Source organism: Chiroxiphia lanceolata, chromosome 5 (genome assembly GCF_009829145.1).
Source record: "Chiroxiphia lanceolata isolate bChiLan1 chromosome 5, bChiLan1.pri, whole genome shotgun sequence".
Taxonomy (NCBI): Eukaryota; Metazoa; Chordata; class Aves; order Passeriformes; family Pipridae; genus Chiroxiphia; species Chiroxiphia lanceolata.
Window position 1 is genome coordinate 51280639 of NC_045641.1, and position 25987 is coordinate 51306625.

At 45.7% G+C, this 25987-nt stretch overlaps 1 protein-coding gene across 4 annotated transcripts in view; it reads right to left on the minus strand.

The window, feature by feature from the left end:
* Positions 1-25987, minus strand: part of CACNA1I (calcium voltage-gated channel subunit alpha1 I) — a 92558-nt gene that overhangs the window by 20735 nt on the left and 45836 nt on the right. For all 4 annotated transcript variants that reach the window (XM_032688588.1, XM_032688586.1, XM_032688587.1 and 1 more), the window contains exons 9-27: positions 18800-18951; positions 18027-18212; positions 17223-17340; positions 16599-16754; positions 16064-16154; positions 13959-14161; positions 12305-12721; positions 11284-11384; positions 10150-10273; positions 9236-9304; positions 8127-8311; positions 7677-7803; positions 6453-6578; positions 5898-5987; positions 5257-5449; positions 3993-4144; positions 2224-2333; positions 1487-1620; positions 674-744 (exon numbers count right to left, since the gene is read on the minus strand). In XM_032688588.1, the coding sequence (XP_032544479.1) occupies positions 674-744; positions 1487-1620; positions 2224-2333; positions 3993-4144; positions 5257-5449; positions 5898-5987; positions 6453-6578; positions 7677-7803; positions 8127-8311; positions 9236-9304; positions 10150-10273; positions 11284-11384; positions 12305-12721; positions 13959-14161; positions 16064-16154; positions 16599-16754; positions 17223-17340; positions 18027-18212; positions 18800-18951 (2805 nt within the window). The remainder of the gene's footprint in view (positions 1-673; positions 745-1486; positions 1621-2223; positions 2334-3992; positions 4145-5256; positions 5450-5897; positions 5988-6452; positions 6579-7676; positions 7804-8126; positions 8312-9235; positions 9305-10149; positions 10274-11283; positions 11385-12304; positions 12722-13958; positions 14162-16063; positions 16155-16598; positions 16755-17222; positions 17341-18026; positions 18213-18799; positions 18952-25987) is intronic.

Here is a 25987-nt window from a genome sequence, read left to right on the forward strand (position 1 = left end):
ATCCATCATGGAGGATACTCACAGTGGGTTTGAAGCCTGTGTAAAGCACTGTGTCAGCATCTCATTCGGGAACAGCTGCCGCTCACAGCTCATGAAATCCTTCTGTCTAGCTGTCTTGCAGTAGACACTTAACTGCCGGCTGTGTGAGCCACAACAGAGCATGTCACTGCTTCTCATATATGAGAGGCTCAGAAACACAAAGGGATCCAGGAGGAGAAAAGAAGAAAAAGAAGGAAGGGGGAGGCACTTGTTAAGAAAAGAAGTGATGAGAGCGCGAATGAAAGAGAAGGGGGGAAAAGGGGGCATATGCAGGGAAGGGTGAGAGGGCCAGTGATACAAAGACTTCCTTTCCTCCTGAAATGGCTGCCAGTCACTCTTCCCTGCTTGTGGAGAGGAGAGAAAGGAGCTGAGGACTAACTGCAGTTAGACACTAGCTAGACACAATGCGAAGAAATCTGCCCTTATCCAGGAGTCGAACCTTATTTCATTCACCCACTGGAGAAGAGAGATGTGAGGTGAGCTGTACCCCCCTGAATGACATGAAAACTTGGACATAACCTTCAGGCAGTTGCCTGTGCAACACAGTAGGCACTGTCTTTGAGACTACACAAGAATCAGCCCTTCAGAAGAAAGGGACAGCAGAGGAGTCTTTTGGGAAGCTGGTCTGTTTTACCTGTGGCAGGGCTTGAACAACGGTATCCAGCAGGGCTCGCATTCCTGTGGCCATCTTCAGTAGCTTCAGGACTGCCACAACAAGCACAAGAGAAGTGTGGTTCAGACTGAGCTCAGAAAGCCTGTCCTTTGTGTGACTTACTAATGACAATAGCACAAGATAGATGTCCTGTCTCCCCTTGCCCTAGAAAAACTGGATTTTCTCCCTCATCCCCCTTTTCCCTTTTGACTGCACAACCCCAGTTGTTCCTTCTACTCCAGTCCATATCCTTTTTACTAAATGCTCTCCTTCTACCACCCATGCCTATTGGACTTCTGGTTCACCCAGGCACTATAACCAAGTGCTCCTTTTCTCAGCAGTGTGTACCCCAGTTGTCCCTCTGCTTGGATTTCTCCTTCCATCAGTTTCTCTTCCTCCAGATACCACTGTTAATCCAGCTTAGCACACTTTGGCCACCACTAGGAAGATTCAGGCCCCTGCCTGTGCAAACTTCAACCTGCTTTGTGGCCTCTTCTTCACATACCATTGCCATGCTTGCCCCATAAATAAGAAACAGAGAAAGTTCAGTTCTCACATGATCTGCCCACCCTCTTAGTCCTTCACCTCCAAGGGAGCCAGAAAGTCTTATCCTCTAGGCCGTCCTTCATCACATCCCAGAAGAATCCCTGCTGGATTGTGACAAAGGACACCCTAGAGGCTCCTCCAGGGCTGGGGACAGGGTGAGCCCATGACTCTACAGCCACTGCTCAATGAGTCATGGCACCAAGTCCCACTCCATGGCCACATGTACCCTGCCTTCGGCCAGTGTCTCACCCCGGGCGATACGCAGCACCCTCATGATCCGGATGATAGTGGGGTTAATTGGGAGAGCAGCATTGATTTCAATCTCTTCCAGTGTGATGCCCATGACAGACAGCAGCACAATGGCCAGATCCAGCTGGTTCCACCTTAAGAAGAAAAATTGAAGACAATAAAGGAAGATAGAGTTTTTCCATTTCCCTGAAAAACAAAGTAAATTGTTTCCACTTCAACCTAAACATTTCTTTATGTATGAGTTCAAGGCCTCACTCTGAGTTGGCCTATATGGGTTTTTGCAGACAAACAGAGATTCACTTTGCACACAGCCTGAGCAGCCAGAGGCAAGCCAGCCTGATTTGGAAGCATGGAGCTGTGTTACTGTGGCGCTATGCATTGACTAATGGGCTCAGCTTTTTACAGCCTTACTACCTCAAATCGACTTTGTTATGTATGTTCTGCTTCAGAATGCTCACAGTATGCCTCAAGGGCAGGAAAAAAAATGTCTCTCTCTAACCTCATCTCCTTTGCTTTCTAGCCTAACCAGCAGATGCCAACCAAGAGGCAATTTTTGGACAACTCTCACTATTGCCTAGGCATTGTAGCTCAGGCAGACTGAGGTGAGGTCCATGCTGTGCAGAACTGGGAGGCAGTTAGGGCACTCTGCCACCACCTCACACTCTAGATAGGGAATTGTCCTCAAAACCTCTACCCCAAACCCAGCTGTTCTACATGGTTGACAACCCCCTGCTCACCTGTCTTTGAAGAATCGCCGCAGACCAAATGCCACCAGCTTGAGGACTGCTTCAAACACAAAGACGGTGGTGAACAGGTAGTTGCAGTACTTGAGGGCGGTCTCCAGGGACTTCCAGCAGAAAAAGAGGGCAAAGAATTTAGGCAAAAGCAACATCAAGCACAAATCTCCTCTGCACGGGGACTTTCCTAAGTGCCGGGTATTCATTGTGAGGTGGGGAAGCTACCCCATGCTTCCTACCTACTTGAATGTGGAGGCTGCCTACTAAGGGCAAGCACCAGCTGGCCTCTCTGCCCCATGTTCTTATCAGGATCCTTTCTCCGGTACTGTTCAGCATAATGGGGAGGAGGAGGCTATTGCAAGAAGAATCCACAAAATACCATCAGCCTTCTCTTCTGCCAGTAGCCTGTGCCACCTGGATGACACCTTGTTAGTGGCACTGGCATAGCTATCAACCAGGAGTGAAGAATAGATGTTATTCTAGTTGTGGATACAGGTCATCTCTGATGGGAGGAAATCCTGCTATGCCTTGGTCTGGGGCCAGCATATGTCACACCTCTGAGCTGATTGGCTTTTGGTTCTTTTACAGGCTGCCCCTTCTCCACCACCAAGGACTAGTGTGAGCAGTGGGTGTTTTGTACTGGAAGGGTTTGAAGAGCTTTGAGAACATTGTTTAACAGAGCCTGACAACAGGCTGCCATGGCTGGATCTGTGTTCCAGGGAAAGGAGCTGAGGAGTAAGGAAGAGGAGTGACTTGTTCAGGAACAAAGGCCTGATGTGAGAATGCCAACAGATAAAAGTTGAGAGTTCCTGCAGAGTAAAACTGGACACTATCAAGGGCAAGATAAAAGCTGGGCAGTTGGGCAAGACAGGCAAGAAACAGAGGAGCCTGGTGGTAGATTTGAATGAGGACAGACAGATTCAGCTGCTGCTCAAAGCCTGAGCTACCTCAGACAACCTGTTCAGACATCAGAGCTGCCAGCCTAAACCAAACTGAAATGCCACTGGGTAGATGTCATGACGAATGCTTTTTCTACATATGGAGGCAGAAGGCTCCTTTGGTATGTGCAGCATACATTGTTTCCATCAAACGTATCTAGAGCTTTGCCAGGAACACTGAGATACGTGGTCTTCCCCAACCAAAGTGTAAAATTTATTTGGCCTCCAAGGTGCTGTATTGGGAATCATCCCCTGCAGCTGAGAGAGGCTCTACTCAGCACTTTGGCCCTGCAGCTTCTCTCACTAAAAAAAGGTGGCTTGGTAAAGACATCCCATCCCATGACGCACAACCAGCCACTCTAATTTTCTGAGCTCAGGCCATATGGCAGGGGAATTGGACTGATATTTGGAAATCTGATACAAAGCATGAAGCTCCCAGGACACTGCTGCTTCCACTACTCCTATTAGGATCCAGGGGAACATAAAAAGCAGAGCAGGGAGCTAAATTTGGGTGACCCACAAATCCACTTACTAATATAAAGCACAGAGACTCAATTGTACCGTGCTTTCTAGGGGCCTGACTCTTGCTTAGATGCCTTCTCTCTATTGATTTTAATGGCCAACAAGTGTCTGAGTAGGAACTATCTTTCTGGACACCTGTGAGACTCTTCACCCAACTTTGCCTACTACATTAAATCTTATAAAATTTTAACAGTAGTTTTTAGAGACAGTCAAGTGTCCTACTTATGCTGGTGGGCAGTGGTCATCAGAAAGCTGTAGCAAAGTAACATAATGTCTAGAGGCAGGGCTTATCTCCATGATCTCACTCACCACAGGTTGGTTGTAGTGCTCCAAGGACATAGTGACCACGTTGAGGCAGATGATGAAAGTGATGAAGATGTCCAAATAGTGGCTGGTGCAGACCGAATGAATAAGGAGGCGTATGGGGCAGTAGGTAGCATAGTACGGCAAACGCTGCGCCTCTTCAGTGGAAAGAGGGATATGGGCAGAGTTAGGAAGAAATTGGAAGAAAGAAAGAAATGGGTAAGAAACACTGAGAAGGAAGAAGGCATAAGACTGGTGACAGGTGTTGAAAAAAAAGGGAATGAAGGCGGGAGAGAGAAAAACCAGACAAGGATAGGTAAAAGATAAGGGACATAGGAAGGAGAGGGGGGAAAATACGAAAAAAAAAAAAAGAGGAAAGAAGAAGTGGGGAAAATATAAATAGAAAAAAGATAAGGAAAGGAATGCTAGAAAGGAAATCTGTTAGTCTACGTTTGTAGGAATGGTGCTAAATCAGCATTTTGTATCCTGACAAATTAAGATCACTTTTGATAAAAGGGAGCAGATGGTTCAAGGAGAGACCCTGGGGTGTCACGGGAGAGAGGGGAAAAACTGGAGCAAAGGAAGGGAAAGCATGCCCACAGGCTGTGAATGTAAGAAAACCATCAGTCTGGGTAGTAGGGATGATTTCCAGGGGCAAGTATGCTTTTGCAATTTTTGTCTAAAAGTAACATAGAAGAGGACAGAAACACCAGGAAAAGAGAGTTTCTTTCACCACAGAGGATTTGGGATCCCAAGGAGTGACAGCGCAACACTGATGGAAAGAACGAGGAACAAAACACAGTGGTCTTCCTCTTTTTTTTTTTCCCCCTCCTTCTTCTTTAAATTTAGAGTTAAACACAAAGGATGGTCTGTCCAGGTCTTCCTTCAATCACCAGCTGAGTTGCAGGAAGCCCAGGTGGGACTGTCCCAAGCCCAGGAGGTGTATTGATGTGTGGATGCTCTGTGTCAACAGTGCTCATGAGCATGTGCACAGGGGTATTTTTGGTACATTATCTCCTGAGGAGCAGGGTGCTAAAGCCCCAGTGGCTTCCCTAGAGTCCCAGCAGCCTTCATCAGTCACCCCTCTTCCCCAGACTGCTCTAGTGAGGTGTGTAGTGGCACGGCAGTGGTGTGGGGAGGAAGGCTGAGAGCACGGCCATGAGCAACGTATTTTGGAGACCAGTCCATCAGGAAAGAAAAAGAAGAGGAAAAGGTTTTTTTCAGAAAACCTTGGCCTACGAACCAACCAAACACTTAGGCTGTGCCTTACTCCTTCGCTTCTTCTCCAAGCGTCGCAAGCGCTTCTCCTCCCGCCGGCGCGCCTCCTCAGCCTCCTGGTGCTGCCGGCACTTGTGGAAGTTCTCCACCACCACCCCCACGAACATGTTGAGCACAAAGAAGCTGACAATGAGGAGGAAGGAGATGAAGTAGAGTAGCATCCAGGGGTTGTTGTTGGTCACTGGCTGGAGGAAGGGGGAAAACAGAGCTGGTCATGGTCTTAGCAGTAAAGGAATAGGGATGCAGTGGGCAGCAGCCTAACAGTTCCTGCTTTATAAGGCATTAAAATAACCATCTGTGGGTCAGGAGGGAGCCAGCACACCCAGAAAAGCACAGGGCATGGCTGCTCCATCATTATAAATAAAGGCCCGCTGTAAGATCTAAACTGAGTAGAAGGTATGAATTACTACAGACACCTACTAAACAGGCACGGCTGCACCTCCCTGCATGAACTAGGCAAGTCCATGGACCTGACCCCTTGCAAATAGGTGAGCAAAGGATTCAGAAGGACCCTGGAAGGGAATCTTTTTCTGAGGGAGGTATCTGAATCATGTTAAAGGATGTTAAAGTATACTTCTGCCTTACTAGCCCAAGGAAAGTGAAAAAGGTCCTTTCACAAGGAAATCTTTGTACCTGCTGGTCAACAGCTACAGCATCTAGTCCATTATACATAATATTGACCCAGCCATCCTTGGAAGCCAGAACAAAGAGGGACATCAGAGCCTGCAACATACAAAGCAAAGCAGATGTGGAGCAGGTGCATCTGGCAGGCAGGGAGAAAAAAATCATGGGTTTATGGTCTAACACACACAGCACTGAAATACTCTTCCTGCCAGTGTCTCTGCACACATCAAAACCTGCTCCCTCCCATGTGGAGGACAGAGAGGGGGTAACAGGAAGCCATGTGCAGTCAAACTCAGCAGAGGAGAGAGGTTGTGAAGACCCTCTGCTTCGTGGCAGGAGAAAAGAGAAAATCAAACTCTCTGCTGCTACAACTTTTCTTTCCCCTACAACTTGTAAACATCATCCTGATACCAACCCACTAGTGACACAGCTTCTGCATGGATACCCATGCCAAATAAGCACTCTTTCTGGCCCAGGGATCAGGCTTTCCAGGCAGTGTATCTGTGCCCTGGAGAGGAGTATATGTATAGGAGGAGACAGAGGCAGGGGCTGTGACACACTCACCTGTCCCAGGTTGTCGAAGTTATACTTGTGGTGTACCCACTTGTAGTTGGCGGCCATGCAGTCGGACCGGTTGGTGATGTTTCTGATGTCGACTCCCAGGCAGTGGTAGAACTTGCCCTTGAAGAGCTGCAGGAGGGGAATGACCCCATCAACCCCTTTCCCCACAGGGTTCCCCATGCTTCCTGGGATGTGCAAAAGCTCCTGAAATGGTGGGTGGGCTGCAAGACCACGAGCCATGTGGAGCATAACAGGGACACCACCACCACAATGTAGAGCACAGGCTCAAACATTGCTAAGGAGCCAGGACCACCCTCGTAAACTCACACCTGGCTTTTCAGCCTCCTCCACCTCCCCAGGCCAGCAGTGACTGTAAGTCCTTACCATCTGACAGCCCTTAGGGAATCCTTTTTGGGTACAAAGGGAAAAAGTATCTTCTAATCAGTCCCCTAGAGTAATCTTCTCTCCCTGCTTCCCAGTTACTGAGAGTGCTGATGGGAAAAGATCTCATCTGAGGGTAAAGAACCAGAAAAAGCCATCCTCTTCTTCTCATTTACCTCTTTTTTTTTTTTTTTTTGACAAGACTGCACTGCACTGCTGTGGCTCTCCTGCCCAGGGCTCCTTTCCCCATATAGAAGGTACTGGATTGTGCATTTGTACAGATGCATCAGAGCAGACTAAGTATAGCACATTCCCTGAGATGGAAGTAACACCCACACCCTTGCTCCTCTGCAATGCAACAGCCAAAAATAAAGAGGATTAAGTAAAAAAATTAAAAAGAAGGTTGTGGGTGGATTTAGGGCTCAGAGTGAGGGGGAGAAACAGAGCTAACTGGAGGCAGGGTTCATGCAAGCAGGCACTGAACTGCTTGCCTTTGTGAGCTGACAGGGATGTGCTCAGTGAGCCCTGTGCTGTGCCAGCCCTGGGCTCTTCCTATAATGCTGACCCAAACTCTGATCCAGCTCCTGCCAGGTGTGTCTACTTCTTTCTCTCACATCCAACAATGTCTGCCCTTGCTGAGTACCTGTCCGTCCTTGCCAAAGGTTAGGGGTTCATTATGTGGGAGACAGCTTATGGGGGAAAGCTGGTGCAGAAAATTTCCTGGCTTGCCCATCCCTCCTGTTCTGCTTTGTTCCGCACGTTTGATATAGGACCTGGGGGTACAGAGGTGCCCATGGTAGTAGGGGTGGGTGTACAAGGGCTGTTTGATGGACAGTAACAACCTACCTGCACACCCAGGATACCAAAGATGATGAAGAAAGCACAGCAGATGAGGACAATGTTTCCTATGGGCTTGAGGGAAGAAATGAGTGTCTCCACCACCAGCTTCAGGCCAGGGGCTCGACTGATGACTCTGGAAGGGAAGGAAGGGGAAGAGTGATAGAGGGGCAGGGCAGGGCTGTTTGGCCTAAGCTAAGCATTTTCAGCAGCAGCAGGCCCCTGCTCTCCTTATGCAGTGACCCATCAGTAGAGATGACCCTCCTGTAACCAAAAAGCCTCTTCTCTCCCATGGGTTTGTTGTCTGATAAGGTACCTCTAGCATCAGACCCATATGGCTAAGGGGGACCTCCCTGTGTCAAAGACAACAGTTTGCCTGGCACAGCTGGATCTGACTCTGGCACCCTTCCTGGGGAGAAACGGAAGGGGGGGCTGAGCAGGGCTCAGTGGGATTCTGACCGGAGGGGACGTAAGGTGCGCAGCAGCCGGAGAACTCGTAGCACCCCCAGGATTTTGGCACCACCAGCAGAGGCCACTGAGACCACAATGTCAATGAGAGAAACGAAGACCAAGAAGCCATCCAAGATGTTCCAACTGCTGCGGAGATAAGCCTGGTCCCCAAAATACAGGCCTAGAGAGACCACCTGCAAGAGAGGGGAGAGGGGAGGGGGTGAAATGGCTCCTCCACATTACCCAGTAGAGGGCAACTATGGAGAAAGTTGGAAGGTGGGGGATAGTTATCAACTCCTCATGACACTGAAGTGTATCTCATATATTTTCCTTTCACTTGGATGTCTGTGAAGGATAATGTCTTTGGGGAAAGTGGTGGCACATAACTCCAGAAATAACAGGGCCATGGCATCTTCTCATCTTTTTTCTACTTCCCTGAGTAACAGGGAACATGCAGGAAACCTTTCCCTGCTATACCACAGACCTGGGGCAAGTGTCCCTGTTCAAAGATCACCTGGGAGGTAAAGTCAGGCACCTAAATCCATACTTTGGCTCTAAGGGAGTAGCTTTTTTTGTCAGCAGTTCTCAAAAACAGCAGGTGCTACAGAAATTGCTGACCATGGAGAGAGCTTAACACCCTGTAAATAATGGCCAAAATTCAGGTATAAATTTTAGGGGTTTAACTTCAGGCACACACTTTTAGGTCTCTTTCCCATTCACAAGAAGGGAATAACAAGGTTTCCCGATTGTTGCAAAGTACTTAGACATCTACTGAATAATTATCTCATTTAAGAACATGTTATTAATATTGTTGTTATTTCCCCATTCTTGCTCCAGAAGAAAGGGAATGGACATTTAACATCATTACAAAATCCATACCTAAAGGCCAGCTACCCATCACAGATACTAAGATCCAGCTGGATCTAAAGCCTAGGATAAACATCCCCTCCGTGCCTGACAAGATGGGACTCAACCCCAGCCAGTATCTACCTTTGCCAAGATAGAGGAAAGGCCCAGCACACCGAAAAGAGGTACAAATTTTAAAAAGGTGCTGAGCAAATATAAACCATGTTTGACATGGGAAAAAGGCCCTGAGCTGCTCATCTCCAGTAACTTACCTTCAGTGTCATCTCAGCTACAAAAATTGCTGTGAAAATGTAGTTGGACACAGTGAGAAAGATCCTCTCCTAGAAAAAAAAAACAAAACAACAAAACAAAGAAACAGATAAAGACCTTAAATGTATCTTGACTTCTTGTTACTCTGTCAAGCTTCTCTGATAATATCTTTTGCAATCCTGTGAAGGACCTGAAAGTTGGTGAAATAAGGGAGGTGCCCTTGGCAGAGGTCAGCGCTAGGCAGCTTTCAGCTCATACACCTTGGCTCAGCCCTGTGCCACAGCTGGGACAGGATCCTGTGCATCTCTGGAAGAGCACAGTGGATGGGATTTGCAACACATCCTGCAAATCTGGTTTCAAGGCACTCTCTGCCCTGTTCTACCAGTGCTGCTCAGTCCCGACCTGCTGTGCTGACCTGGAACTCCTTCCCAAAGAGCTGCTGACCACTGACCACAGATTGTATCCAAGTGCAGTGGAGTCTGGGAGTCAGCTAAGGCAGACAAGCAGAAAAAGTAATTTCATTTGCCAGCTTGAGCCATCTCCAAAATAGCTCAAGAGTAGCATATATGAATGATGGCATGCCATTTGTACAGGATGGAAGCTGCTTCTATCTTTCAGTTCCCAGTCCTTGTCCCTTTTGCCATTCAACTCTTCTATGCAGATTCCTGAAGGACTCTCTTACTTTCCAACACAGAAGGAACCAGGATTTCTGTATTATAAAGCAGGTTGCCCCATTATAAGACCCTGCAGGGGAAGCACATGCTATGTTAATTACTAATACTTGGGTATTGAATAAATGAGTGGGAGCTGGTGTTTAATGATGAAGTTCTTCCAGAGGTCATACCAGTGTTGGGAACGCTTAAGAACTACTCTTAGAGGTTATGCTAAAAAGAAGGTGGCAGGTAATTGTGCTCACCGTGCTTCTGTGCTCAATCTGTGGTCTCTCCAGGGCAATCGTGATGCAGTTCAGGAAGATGAAGGCCAGCACGACATGGTCGAAGAGCTTGTGAGCAATGATGGTTTGGCAGAGGAGGCGAAACCTGTAAGAGAGTTCCAGTAGGCACCTGTGCCTCAGGCAGAGCAAGTCTAGGAGCTATGAGGACAGAGAATTAAGAGTTCTGGCCAAAACTGGACTCTGACATAGCAGCTTTCCTATCACTGATACTGATGTCTGTTGACATGGCAATATCCCAGGACAGTCCACAGTCATACAGAGAGTCTGGAACAGCGCAAGGGCATCCTAACCGTTATGACTGTGCTCCTATCTTGCCTTGTAAAGAAGAGGCTGTGTTTCAGTTTATCTCCCAAACTTACACTTTGTACCTACCCATGGCAAAGAGGCCACATGCTGAAAGCTGAGGAGTGGCAGGTAGGTTGTCAGTCATGGGGACCACACTTCTGTCCACTCCGAAAGACACTGTGCACATTAACATAGGTGTCAGAGCAGAAAGCTCTCCCTTATGACCTACAATGAAAGCCCTTTCTTTTCAAGGAGCGATGCACATCATTGAGAATACTGTTGGCTGGGGTACATGGACATTTCCTCCTGGTGGGAAGACCTCTTTAGTAGGAAGAATTTAACTCAAATTTCTTTTTTTTTTAGGCAAGAAGAATAATAACTTTACCCTAAAAGGTGCGATATGACTGCTGATAAATTGGTACTGGGCCTGTAAATGAAATGGAGAGACTGTTCTGGTACCAGGGGAGGAAATATCAGTATAATGGAGTCATTAATAATACATTCTTTATCCTTTTTGGGTTAACATTAGTATTCCCTGCCTTGCTTTGCTATAAATATTTATGATTACACAAAATAAAATTGGGATGCTCCAAAGGGAGGGAAGATCATAATAGCTATTTAGAATGCTAAACCTTTGTTTCATCTCCAGAATCTAGGAAAAGTTGTTTGGCTGTACAAGGGACAGTGGAGGAGAAAATACTTCCCAGCTGGTAAGTTTAAAGTCACAACCTGACATCAGGGGATGTGGCCAGCACAGCAAGAGAATCTGCCCCATCTTTTCAACCTTCTCATAGCAAAAACTGCACAAACCTGTTTTGTGGAGAGAAGAGATATATGGACCAGTCTTCCCGTAACTCACACCAGTCTGGCTTATAGACTTCCATCATCTTCTGGATGCGAAAGCACAGGCTCTGTAGGGGTGCAGAAGAAGCAAGTGCCTCTGGTTACGTTCCCATTTACCTGAGAGACACTCCTCCTTTCACATCTGACCCAGACACATCACTACCTGCAGTCTGCCAGATGCACTACCTGCCTTTAAGCCCCTGAATGAGGAAATCAACTCAAAGGCAACAAGTCATGGAAAAGAAGGTAGAAGCTGCTTTGCCAGGGCCTGTTTACTTCTTGGCATCTGGTTTCTCCTCCAGATCACAACAAATAAAACTGCTGATGTCCCTTTTGGATCAGGATGTTGTCCAAGACACCTTCTCAGAGCTGTTGGAAGGGCTTTGTTAAATTAGGACAACATTACCTCCCTACCTCAGCTAAATGAGAAACCAGGACAAAAAGACCTTCTGTTGGCACTTGGGCTTGGAATTTCATACAGTATATACGTCTGTCCAAATTTCTACTGACCCTGGCTCCACTTTTTCCACCCTTTGATTTGCTCCCAGATTGGGCGTTGCTGTCTCCCACACTGGCACCACAAAACTCACTTGCTTTGTCTCTGGTGCCTGTGTTTCCTGCTCTGGTCTGCTTGACGTTCCCCATGCAAAGCTCCCACTGCTCCCACAGCCTGACTTCTCCTATCCTGTAGAAATCATTGGTTGCACTACTCTGAAATAACAGCTCCCAAATGATCATGTGCACGTCTCACATCTGCCTTCCTCCTACCATCCACCTGTACAGCTGCCTTGCAGGTAGCCTCACAATGTGCTTTGAGCTTGTCTGTGACAAAAAGGTCCCATCTGCACTCAGCGCTGTCCTCCAGCTTTCCTAAAGCATCTTGGCAAGCTCTCCCATCCACATACAAGGAGAGTGAAACTTGAGGATGGATTTGGAGTTTCCCACAACATTGCAGCATAACCCCAGATTCCCTCCACCAAATACGCACATAATCTATCTCTTCATCATCCTCTCCCCGCTCCTTGCGATTGTTCATCTTTGGGAAGATCTCCTTGACAATACTGGGCATTTTGCCATTGCAGTCCTGATGCTCGCTGGCTCCAGGCAGTGCTCCCAGCTTATGGGTCACTCTGTGGCTGGACGGGACCGAGGCCAACTCCAGCAGGTCACAGGAGCCTTTATTATCCAGAGAGAGTGTCCGGCGGTGATGAAATACCCTTCCTGTCCCATCCGTCTCCCCATGTGCTGCCCTGTGAGTTTCCCCAGGCAGGAGGGACTCATGCTCGGCTGAGGGATGTTTGTGTTTCAGGCTGTGTCCCCGGGCCAGGCTGTTCCAGCTGGAGCGACGGCTCCCCCAGGCTCCGCTGCGGCCCCAGGCACCATAGTGGGAGCTGCGGGAACTGGACTGTAAGAGAGTGGGATGGAGACACATTGACTTCAGGCACAAGGAGAGAGCACGTGATGCTATTTCAGATCGCAGACTTCTCCCTGGGCCCCTAAGCCAGAAGGTTACCATTTATCAGATGTTGAGCAAGTTGCACGCTGGGAATTTAGCAGCAATCTCTGTAAATCTGACAATAAATTGATAATGAATTAGCAATGGTTTTGGCTGTGATTACTTTATAGCACCATCTGTGTGCAAAACACTTTTGGGGAAGGTAAGTAATAAAGCCAAAGGCCAGGTGCCTGATGTTGTTACTTACACTATCACAGAGCAAGAATAAAGCTCTCAAAAAATCTGACTGGCAGCTTTTTATGCTGCCCTGGGGTAAAGGATAACGCAAAGTACAGGGTGATGGATAATCTGACACACTGGCTTTTGAGTACAGTCTTAGTAAAAGGAAGAAATGAGAGAAACAGGCTTGTTGGCTACAGTTTAGTTCAACTACATAAGTAACTTATCATGTAGTATGTGGCTGCTAGCTCTTCCTGTTTAGAAATAACAGGGGCATGAACCCTTTAAGCACTGATGCACCCCCCAGAGCTGTGTACATCAGTGGGCAGAAAGCCCAGAAGCTAATGTGACAAGGTGGACAGGTCTGAGATGCACTGGTTAGACAGCCTGCAGTGTTTGGGGAAGTGCCATGGGGCAGCAGGATCTCCTATGGGGAGCTCCAAATCAAGATTTTTCTCTTCATTGTTACAAAGATCACAGAAAAACCACCTGTAATGGGACTAGGTATTACCTAGATGTTTCTGTGCTCTTAACTCACTCAAGGCATCACTTCGCATCCTGCACTCGAACAAAACAAAGAAAGGGAAAGGGGACAAAATGTGTTTCTCTCTAAGAGGGAGACTGTCTTCTTGGTGTTCTTCCTTTCTCACACTTAATGGAATATAGATATATATGTCTATAGATACCTAGAGAGCGAGAGAGAGAGAGAGAGACGCAGAGAGAGAGAATGGAATCCCACACTCAATGGAATATAAGTAAGCAACCTGAAAATAGACTTCAAAAATCTGGAAATTTAGATAAGTAATGTGAACTGATCAGGATTCTAAAGACAGGAAATGCACTTGTGTTAGAAGCCTGCAGCAGCAGTGAAATCCTTCACAGCAATCTCCAGATGATGAAAGAAAGACAATATAGTGCTTGGCCTCCAAAAGAAGGGTACGACACACATTTATATTCAGTCACTCACCAAGGACCGCTGGTCATGGGTCATTCTCCCCAGGGACATCACACTACTCTTCCGGGATCCAACAGCAACAAGGATCTGGTCAAGTTGCAGGGAGTTGCGTGAAGAATTGGTGACCCCCCCAGCAGCCACTGGTGGGTTGGAAGAGGGCAAGGATGGGTCCAAGTGTCCATTAGGTGTTACAGGAATTGCACAGAGCTTGGGATCTGAGTAGAAAGACGCAGAAAGAATGAGAAAAGAAGAAAGTGGGTTCCTCACTATGCAGTGACTGCTTTGATGTTTTACCATGTTAACAGCAGCTAACAGAATATTAGTTCTTTAGCATCAATCAACATCAATTCCCCTGATTTAGGGTGTTGTGACAAAAGCAGTGCAAGTTGGGAAGACTTTAAAGTAATATCCTCGATTTCCAAAACTGACCGCGGCTCTCCCTGGGAGCAGAGTGGTGGTCAGGTAGCCTCAGGCCAACAGACAGAGCAAGAAGTTGAACCCTGGCAACAAGAGGACAAGAGTGTGTTGCATGCCAAGATGAGGTAACAGCATCTTCAAGTCTGAACAAATACCACCAACTGTCAGGCTGGCTACTTTAAGCAGTTAGGCTGAAACAGAGCCTGAGACTAAGATGTAGGAATAACCACAGCCATCCATGTATTGGAGTCACATTAAAATTCCTGCAATCATACTGCACACAAAAACTGCATCCCAGTCTATCCTACTACATTGTGCTTCTTCAAGTGACTGATCATTGACCTTGAAGATCCAAGACATTTTTGAGGGATATGTTAGGTGCTGTGGATGACCATCAGCATTTGTTGAGCAGCATGGAGAGGACAGGGTTTGAATTTTAATGCCTGAAAGGACTGGAACAATAGTTTTTGCTTGACTACTGTATAATGAAGGTCACCTATGCATATCTGCATCACAGCCATGACTGCACCAACACCTCTGTAACCTCTTCCATCTCAGGGGTTTTTACTGCCTACATTCGACACAAGCTCTAATGTGGTGCAGCCATGTAACTCAGGACTGGACTGCCTTGAAAAGAGCTAAGTTGTAGGAAAAAGCTGGGACAAGTCAATACTGCAGCCACTGCTCCCTGTTGTGGGAGTTGCATTTAAAGCTCAGACATGTGCCTGTGGCGCATGTCTGGGTTATGCTGAGTATGCTTGTGCCTGCTCTTGCACCTTTCTGATCCTGATCTTTCCTTACTGACTGGACTTCTTGGCTTGACCTCAGACTTGCCTCACCACTGTGGACTTGCCTGGTAATCGCTGAACCATTGGCTGACCCTTGCTAGTGTCAGAGGACCTGCTCTGCTCACCTCGTGCAAGTATTGTCGGTGTGGTCCCTGCCCTCCTGCCTGGTTCTCTGTCCCCTTCAGCTCCTGGCTCACCATCCATTGCAAAGTAAGCTGCTCCCTGCCACTAAGTCCTGTCTGAAGTATAATGCCTCTTGTAGAAAGACTTGCAGTCTGAAGAAAGACTTTGAGGGATGAAGACATTACTAGGCAGTTTGTAGGCAGACTGTTCCAACTGTTAATTATCTTTCCTTGAAAATATGCAGCTTTTTTTCAGCCTGAATTTGTCTAGCTTAAGCTTCAAACCTTTACAATCTCATTATGCTTTTTTCTGCTCAATTAAAGAGCTATCTACCATCAGAAATCTCTCCTTATGGTCTACAATTACAGAGCGAGTGGTCAAGTCACTTCTCTGGTTTCTCTAAACTTCATTACTCTCTCGCTGAGGCAAGACTTCCAGACTCACCTGAGTTCTTTTTAAGGTCTAGGTATCCTTTCTACAAATGTGGGTCCCATATTTAGACACACTGTTCCTGAAATAGTGCCCCTGAAGCTAAGCAGAGACAGTCTCACTTCTGACTTCCAGTTGCCATTCTGGAGGTCATTCAAGAACTGCTCCACTTAGCTACCACATTCCTCAGGATGCCAACATGTCTCTGGTTTTTCCACAGACAGCAACACAAACTACCATAAAATTCAAAATGACAACTGGCAAGTTCTTGGAGATGAGAGTGAATTTTCTGCAGAATCTGTTTTTAGATTTCTCACCAAACAGCAACAGGACATAAGCAAATTGTTTGAGCTGTTGTACCTGGGCCTTCCTGGACCTCTTGAAACTGATCAAACTCCTCCACGTTTGATGAACTCTGGTCTTCATCTGAATACGACCGGTTGGCATCACCCTGTAACACACAAATTTAGAATTTGGGAACTCAAACAGAAAAGACCATTTGTTCTTGTCTTTCATTGCTGGAACAACTGCAAAATTGTCCTTGGCAGTCAGGCATCCAGTGTGATCACTGGAAAGAATCTTGTGTGATTTGGGATGGCTGATGTACTGCGTTCTTGCTTTTGGAGGGGTAAAGAACTCGCCCTAGGGCAGGGGCTGTTGCGGTACACAGGATGAAAATTGTGAATTCCCTTTCAGAGAGCTTGTCTCTTTCCTTACAAGGGTTAACACTGCCTTTTTTTTTTTTTCCAATTAAAGAGCACCCTAACTTCAGGAGTGAAATGACAGAGGTGTGATACTTTGGAAGTCATCCAGTTCAGTATCCTCAAAGTGTCCCAAAGTTTACCTTTTTAGCACCTCTATTCCTCCTCCTAAGGAGGCCTTGGTGGCAACTTACCTCAGCCTGGAACCCCTCCACGAGAATGGCCACCAGCAGATTGAAAAGTACATAATTGCCAAATGTCATGAGAGCCACAAAGTAGAGGGAAGCCCATGGTGAGGTGGAGGCCATGCCATTATAGAGTACGACATTCCAGTCCTCCTGGGTTAGGATCTGCAATCAGAAGCAAAAGTTAGATAAACGTGAAGGAAGAATGGGGTTCCCAGAAAAGGACAGTGAATCACATCAGGAGCACATCAGGCCTCTTAACTTTCCCATAACTACACACCCACTGTCATCATCCAGCTGTGGTTCTGCGCCAAAAACATTAGCTGAGCAAGAGGAAATGAGCAACAATTAGGGCAGTAGTGAGATGATAGTGTTAAACTTGGGAGTTGCCACAACAGGAGTGACCTCTGCAGACTGTCCCCGGGGAAGGAAGGAGCTCCCCTGTTAGAGACATATACCAGTTGTTTGGTTCCAGTATGCAATTGTTCTTCCTCCAAATATCACATGACAGAGTGTTTTATGCAGCCTTTTGTGCTGTCAGGAGTGACTGCAGAGCTCTGCAATGAGGAAAAAGCATCTCTTGATCCTCTTCACTTTGCCCTGGCCCATCCATAGAGAGCAAAGTGGGCTCACCTGGAAGACAGTGACGATGGCCCAAAGTAGGGAGTCAAAATTCTTTCGGTCAGGAACTGTATCTCCTGTGTCTGTCCTGAGGCTGAACTTGCAACCAAAGATGTGCATTCCTAGGATGCTTTGGGACAAGAAGTGGAGATGGTGTATAATATAAATATCTCTGGTACCACAATGAGCTCATCAGAGTAATTCTCTTTTTCCTCATGAAAATCTAATGTTACAGCACAGCAGCAAGGAGTATGACAACACAGTCAGACTACTAGGACCTACTTGTGAAGAAGGAACTGCATATTGCACCCTTGTAGTTCACAAAAAAATTTGGTTTCCATCTGTGCTCACTCAGAGCTCACGTATTACCCCCAACCTGTCATTCACATCTGTTCTCTCTATTGTTCTTGTTTGCTGTCATATTTCTTCATCTTATTATCAGTGCATTGGATGCACATACAAACTTTCTTGGTTGCTTCCTGCTGCCCTTTTGGTAGTCAGCCTCCAGACTGAACTATTCCCTGTGGCCAGTGTTGATTAGCAAGGGACTTGACCTATCCCGCGATGGAACATTATGCTCAACATCCACATTTGGTGACACCATTTTGACACCCCATCCAGGTCAAAATCTTCAGCAACTGAACCCAACTTAGTGCAGGAGTAAGTTCAGCCCTTACAAACAAATGGTTGTCAGTGCTGCCTTAGCCTATAGAACAACGAGCAAGATGAGTTACACAATCATGCTCTGAAGCTCTGTTCCCATGAGCCACGCAGTGCCACTCCAAAACACTGTGAACCAACTAACTGCCTCCTCACCTGAATATAAAGATGAAGAGCATGAGGAGCATGCAGAACGTGGCTACATTGTCCATAGTCTTCATCAGCACCACAAGCTGGCGGCGCAGTGCAGGCATGAAACGCACCAGCTTCAGGACCCGAAGGAGTCGGAAAGTCCTCAGCACAGAGAGGCCTCCGTCTGACTGGCCGATGATCTCCCAAATGCTGTCCAGAGAGGCACAGGGAGCATGAGGGACAAAATGAAAGACAAGTGAACAAACAGAAAAGAGGGAGGAGTAACAGTGCTGTTTTCATATCTGCACTGGCAGCATAAGGAGGTGAGAGAGAAAATCTGTCTAAGACAGATATAGTACAGGTTTATACTTATGTGTAGAAAGCTGCACTTATGCCTTAAGAACATGAACATGGCACTGCATTTTGCAGAAATGAGGGAAGGATTTCAGCATTAAATTCCAGCAAGACAAGTTCTTCTATCATATATTAAACCTTTGTAGCTTCCTCAATTTGTGCATTTTAAAAATATTTCACAAAAAATATTTGTTGTGGACTTAACAAGGCAGCTGCAATTGCCTCCATTCTACAGAGGAGAGAACTGACGGGCAGAAACGCTCTGTAGCTTGTGTTGCACCAACACAGAGTGTTGGGAAAAGACAGCTTGGTCTCCCAATCCTTGGTCTTGTGTTCAGCTCAGATCCTCCTAGAATAGCTGCTAAATCCTTTTTCAAAAGTGTCCAAGCTCTGTGGTATGCTTTTCTATATCTATTTCAGTTGATCCCCAAGGCCCTGGTCACCTGATGATGACGATGATACTGTCGAAGATGTTGTAGGGGTTGCGAAGGTAATCAAAGAGACCAAAAGCAGCAAGTTTCAGGATCATCTCCAGAGCAAACATGCTTGTAAAGACCACATTGCTGATCTCCAAGATGTTGGTCAATTCCTCTGGCTGGAGAGAATGCAAATTCAGAGAGTCAGAACTGAAACAGCCCTGAAATTATAGGAAATAAAATGCCACCCTTCCCAGAGTATAGGGTTTGTTGGGAGCTGCAAAGCTTCCATTGGCAAGATTAAAGTGTAGCTGAGTAGAGCCACTTGCACTCCAATTCCTTTGAACTTCTGCTACCTTCATCATGGATTATGTCCCTAACAAATTTTTTACTAGAGGTGATCAGGAGTCCCACAGCCATTCACATAGACAAGGCTGACCAAGTGTCTCCCACATTCCCCTTCATATCCCATTACCTCAGCTAAAGCTGCTTTATTTTGTGCAAAGGACTTGAGTATTTTTTGAAACAGGGCAAAAGTGGCTGATTTGCCATCAACTTTTTCCTTCAAGAATTTTGTACTCTCAGGTTTCCATACAGAGCTGACACTTTTTTTTTGCAGAAATTCTGAAAATATTTGAATGACAGGAAAACAGTTCTCCATCTTCCTCCAAATTTCACTGCACTTGTCTGGTCCTTTCCTCTCTCTTTTTTCACTTCTCCATTTTTCTCTCCCCACCAAATCCTTGGTATGCATTAGTTTCCTGGTCTTGCTTCATCAGTCTTTTCTTATGCCTCTGTCCTCAGAGTACTCTCAATAATTACCTAAGTGAATATTGAACTAAATGAGTAAGAAAACAGCGAGGAGGGGCACACTGATAAAAACATATCTGCAAGGGACAGGAAGAGGGGCACAAGATGAAGAAAAGAGAAAAAATGGACAGCAAGAGGAGAAAGACAAGTGCACAAGGTGAAAAATTCCATGGATGACACAAGATGACTGTTGAAAGAAAAAGAAAAGGCAATCTGACCCTGTGTTGGGAATTTTTTTTCTGTTACACCTCTGATACAAGTTTCACTCCCTGTCTTCCCCAGCAGAGACAGGTGTGTTTGTGTGCATGAGAGAAAGTGTTTTAATGATTCCATCAGTGGAACAAGTCTGAACAAATTAAATTACTCTTCCTTTTGTTTTCCGAATTAATGACCTTTTCTTCAGTGTGTGTGCAGCCTTGGAAACTTCTCTGACAAGGTCAGGAAAGGGTCTAGACCATTTCCTCAGGAATGGTGAAATGAGGGGCACAGAGGCTGTGCTGATATCATTGACGAGGGGTGCCAGCAACCTGCCATCCCCTGTGAAATGGAAGCATCTCCTGCACTGATTTTGGGATGGATTTATGGGCTCAAAGCACCTCTCACCCAGGGACTAGGACTGCACCAGACAAAACAGCAAGGGCTGAGGTCTCACAGAAGATCAGATGCATGAGGGGTAAGACATGCAAGCCTGCCCATGTTTGCACATACTCAGGCACACACATACATAGCCCAGGAAGACTACCACAGCAATGGCAAGGTACAAAATATTGCCAGAGTGAGAAAAAAATTCCTCCCAGGGTAACGGGTTGCATCTTGGGGCCAGTCTAGACAACCCATAGCCTTCAGACTGCATGAGACTCCTAGGGCAGTCAGTTCTGTTTCTGACCCTCTGCCTGAAGCTGGGGGCTGCTTTAACCCCTGCTCTGAGGTCCCCATGGGCCCAGATCCTCCCAGGTGTGCGAATGAACTGGAATCTGCTCCTCACGTTTATGGTTTCCCGTGCCCTTTGCTAATTTCTTGCACTCCTCGTTGCAGCTTCTTAGTCCATCTCTTTAAAATGAAAAAAGGGGAGATGGCTCAATTTCCATCCATAATTACATCTAAATAACAAAACCATCCTAAAAATTACAGGGAAAGGAGGGGAGATAAAAGTGAAGAAAGAAAGAACGAGCAAGGGTACATGGGAAGGGAGAGATGAAGATTACTTCAAGGAGACTCAGGCAGTAAATGACACTTGCCGAGAACATGAGGTCTATATGCTAAACAGAGATGCCAATTTCAGTCTGAAACAAATGATTATGTTAGTGAAAATGAGTAATGTAAAAAAGCAACAGGTTATGATGGTTGATTTACCCATCACACTTGGAGCGTCACTTGAACAAAACTTTGGGAGCTGAATATTGGGGCGAGGAGGGTGGTTTGAAGGGGAGAGAGATCCCAGAGGCAAAGCACGCCCAGAGCCACATTATGATGGTGGATTATCCTCGTCTTTGCTTTCCATATATTCTCTCTTGTGCTTTGTAGTGAGTAACTGATGTTTGAAAAGCCATGCTTGCCTTTGCCTGTGGAAAAGGTCACCTGTTCCTCAGTCTCTCTTTCCCTCCTTAACGTCTGTTTCTATAGTCCAGCCTCACCTGCAATCTGTTTCTAATGGGCCATCAATCAGCCTCAAAAAAGCATCTTTCCTAAAGAAAGGGGCATGAAAAACCGGGTAGAGAAAGAAAGAAGAGATGGACAGAGAGAAAATCAGCAAAAGAGAAATGAGGAAACAAAGCTAAAAAAAAAATAAACTCACTGGCATCCACAATAAGTAGAGAAGAAAACATACGTTTTAAACGGAGTAGGAAAGAAGTAAAGGCTGGGAAAGGAAGAGCAACACAAAACAAATGAACTCAGGACAAGAAGAGGAGATAAAGAGAGAGGAGCCAGCTGGAGAAGCACTCTCACTGTCTAAGGGCAGACCCAGCATTGCAGTAGTTTCTGGAGATACCAGTAATTTGACAGAGTGTAAAGAATCATCAGCTGGGGGCCAGGGCTGCAAGGTGGGAGCCACCAGGGATTGTGTCCTGTGTGGAGATGCCCTTGTTCCTGGGTCAGTGTGGCCGTGAGAGACAATGGATGAGGTGGGTGGCTGGAATACTGCTGGTCCAGGGGACTCTTCTCTGGCCAGGGAAGTGCAAACTTGATGAAGAGACAAATGAACAGAGAAAAAGTGGTTCTGTCCTTTTCTCCCTACTGACATACAGTATCTCCAACACAGTGGATGTGTCACCTCACAGTTGTGAGGGCTCCCCAAGCTCCCACACACAACACTCAGGCATTCGTCATCAAAACCCTTGGCAAACCTTCCTCCTCCCAGGTTTACCTAGAAACTCTAAATTGAAGCATCCACAAGGAGAGGCCTGAACTCAAGGCTATTTTAGTCCAAGAAAAAACAAAGAACACTGAAATCTCCCCACAAGCAGTCTGCTCGTATTGCCAAGACAGTATAGATTGATCTACCCATCACGCTTAGAGTGTGTATTGAGCTGAGTATTGAGGTAAGGAGGGTGGCTTGAAGGGGAGAGAGACCCCAGAGGCAAAGCATGCCCAGAGCCAGTGTTTGAACCAGAATGATTCACTAACTCTGTGTACAGATCTCTTTCCCAATCCATGAAACTATTTAATTCACATCTTCAGAGCATGAAGTCTTTCACCTCTAACAATGTAGATCAAATACTGAGAGTGAAACATATGATTCAGATTTACTTCAGAATACTTGTCCAGTGATCAGAAACTAGAACTGGGGCAATAGAGGGCAGCAGCTCAGTTTTTTCCTCCTTTTCAGTTTCTTATTAACTTTGGAGTTCTTTTGTCAGATTAGACGGAAAATATAGTTAGTACATTATCTGACAATAGCCAGAAAGTCCTGCATCATAGGAAAGGTTAAGAAGATGCAGATCACCAGGAAGCCCCTGCAGGAAAAGTTTCTCCTAGCCAGGAGTAAATTTGCATCTGTCTAGAAACTGAATAGTAATTGATGTGATCTATGCAGACCAACCCTACCAAACTGCACCTGCACAGCACTGCCTCTGAGGACACAAGAAAGAAATATTCCATAAAGGGGTCTCTCCAGCCTATTTTTACTCACAAGTTCAAAGTCACTTGACAATAATTAGAAGAGCCATAGAAATCAGCCATGAAACAGACCAACTAGCTTTTATATAGTTTAAACACCACCCCATAACCAATGCAGGATTTCATGATGGCTTGTTATACCCTAGTTTTACAAGACTGAAGTAATGTGGTTTCATCTACTACCCCAGGGAGACTGTTCTATCATTTACTAAATGTCAGTACGATGAGCTGGCTTGGACATTTGCTGAATGTTTCTGACAAGCAGCAAATAGTAAAAAGAGAAGCAATACCTGTAAAATATGAACTAATGAATGCAATAAATGCTGGTATAAAGGGAAATCACACAAGCTAAAGAATATGAAGATACTGATCCACAGTGCAGGTCTAGTTAGGAAACAAGGGATCATCTTCTGATCCACACAGACAGACCTCATAAAGTATTGAACTGATGTATGAAGGAAAACTGTAAGTAGATACTGGAGAAGATAAACCAAGTTACTCAGCAATTGTCTAAAATGGCTGCTAATGACAAAGAGGTTTGAGTCCAACAGACCATTCAAAAAATACATGATGTGAAAGGCAACCTGGGACATTCAGCTGGGACCAGCCTTTCATCTTCATGCTGAATAAGGGAGAAAAGTGGGCAGCACCAGATCTACTGTGAATATTTAAAAAAAGTAAGCCTCTTAAAAGGATCCTTCTGGACAGCCACAAGAATCTAATATTTTCTATACTGGATTTTAAAAATAGACACTTCCAAATAGAAGCAGATCTGAAGAACTGCAAAAACTATTTCAAGCAGGACAAAGCTTGAAATGATGGGTTTTGGCTTAGGCAACGTCTCAGCAATATCTGAAGGCCTAATACTGAGAATATTACATGGTATATTGCACACTGAGGATTTGTATAAACTTATCTATTTACAAGTGATAACTTGTGATAAACTCATGGATTAAAAATGACTCATAGCAATGCAGTTTCTCCCAAAATTAGTTGATTTCCCTCACAAGAAATATATAAGGAGGTGGGAAGCTGCCTTGGCCACACAATCAGGACAGGACAAAGGAATGGATGAATAAGATAAATGAAGCCAAATTCCAAGGTTATCTGAATCCAAGTAAAGTTGTTTGAGTTGTTAAGTCTCCTGGAAGAAAAACATTGTGAGTACTAAATCCCTGGATTGTAACAAACAAATAGTTTTAATTAATGTTTTTCTGTCTGTTGGTGAAGACTTGGGAATTGAAGGTGAGACCCACACATGGGCTCTGTCCCTTGGATTCCTGTGTTTCTGAGCCTGAACCTTGTGCCTCACTCCTGCAGTCCTTCTCACCCCTTGACCTAACAGTTGTGTGTGCTTTGGTGAGCTCGCCTGTGAATAGTCCGTGAAAAAGTGGAGCATCAAGGAGCTGATGCACACACCATGAGCTGCTCCCAGGTCTGCTCAAACCTGTGACACCTTCACACATCCTGCCCAGCCAGAAATGACCTCAGAGAGTGGCTGGGGTTGTGATCTCCCATGCACCAGAAAATAAAAGCTCAAGAGGTCTCTATACGCCTTAGCTCTGGGCCAGAAGACATTCATATGATGAAGTAGCTGAAGCAACAGAAGCTTTTTCAGTAATAGGGTGGTGTCACCTGGCAAATCACAGATCTTGGTGGGCAGAGGGGCTTTTCCAGATTTCCTACCATGAAAATTTGTGTTTCTGGGAGGAAAAACAACAGGAAAAAGAGAAAGGAAGGAGAGAAAAGGAGGCAATGAAGTACCAGCTTGAGATGTACTGATAGAATGGTTTGAGAAGAATTGAAAGAGAGCAAAGAAAAGGACAAATGTCTGTGTGCTTCCGAGTTAACTGCTGACTGAAAAGGACCTGAGTATGGCCTGAATATTCTTGTGCCAGGGAAACAGAATTCAGTACACGTGTTTTAAATAAACAGGCTGCATCACATTTTTCAGTTATGATCAATTTGACTGACATCTCTTCTAGTAGAAACAGCATGCAGGGTCACAAGCTTTTCCTAGCTACTTACGGATAAAAAGTGATAGCATAATTTTAAGGATGTGTCATTAAGAACCTGCTACTAGAAACCCCAAGGCTGTAGAGGCAGATCCCACTGCTGCAGGCTGTACAAACACAGCAGAGGCATCCTAGAAAGGCTTAAATCTGCACATACAAAAGCCAAAACATGAGAGTGAATTCTCTACCTCCAGCTCAAATATTCTTCTGTTAAACTGTTAATTCACGCTGTCTCCAATAAATCAGAATGAACAATGGTTCTCCCTGCTTGGTGCTCACATCTTTAAACACCAATGGGCAGTTTTCAAGTTGTCCCAGGCTCCAGTCCATACTCATCTCTCTGCTGTGTGATAAACACATGATTCTTTTTTATCTATTTCCACAAGTTAACCCCTCCAGCCTCTTCTTCATTCTCCTCTCTTCTGAGCTCCTGCCAGTATTTTTCTGGTACTGAAGCATCCAGTGCAATTTTGCATTCTGGGATCAAATTAAGGTTTTCCATCCTTGTATCAGAAACTAGTTGGGCTTTGAAAAATGGTCTAAAGCTTGGTATGTGGGTGGGATCCAGACATCTGAGGCTTCAAATACCAGCTCACACACCGTGTTGCCTCAAACAGGGAATTTAAGAGACAGTGAGTTGCAAGATATCTCCATCCTGATACAGCACAGGACAAATCTGGGTGCCTTGCCTGAACCAGGCACACTGCCTGTCTCTGCTGCCTAAGACTGTGTTTGGGACTAGACTTCACCTTGGCTCCAAAGCTTCAATACAGTCAGCATCTCAGTAGTGCAGCAATCTCCTATTTTTGTGTTTTGGGCAGACACATGGAGCAAACCATGCTCACATTCAGACTAGAAGCATAGATCTAAGACATGGATGTACAGCATGGACTCTTTTAATGGAAAGTGCAGCAGAGCTACCCAACAGCAATGCAGATCCAAGGTCATGGACACACTTAACGCCCTCTGAAGTTGGCTCTGCACATCACAAAGTAGACACAGTTTCTGTTTCCCAGCTATAAAATAAGGGCACACAATTCTTCTCCATTTCATAAGTCTGTCATTAGGATAAAGTGCATGACTGATTCAGAGCTGCCTACAAACTATTGGCCTGAAAGTCAAACCTGTGCCCACACCTGCTGTTTGTGTCTGACCTACCTATTACTTCTTACTCACAGGGCAAAAGAAAGGCTCAAGCTGACTACGCCCCCAGCATAACTGGAGATGGGAGGTGGTGCCTTTCCTAGCTTTCTTGTATAGATAGAATGTGCTC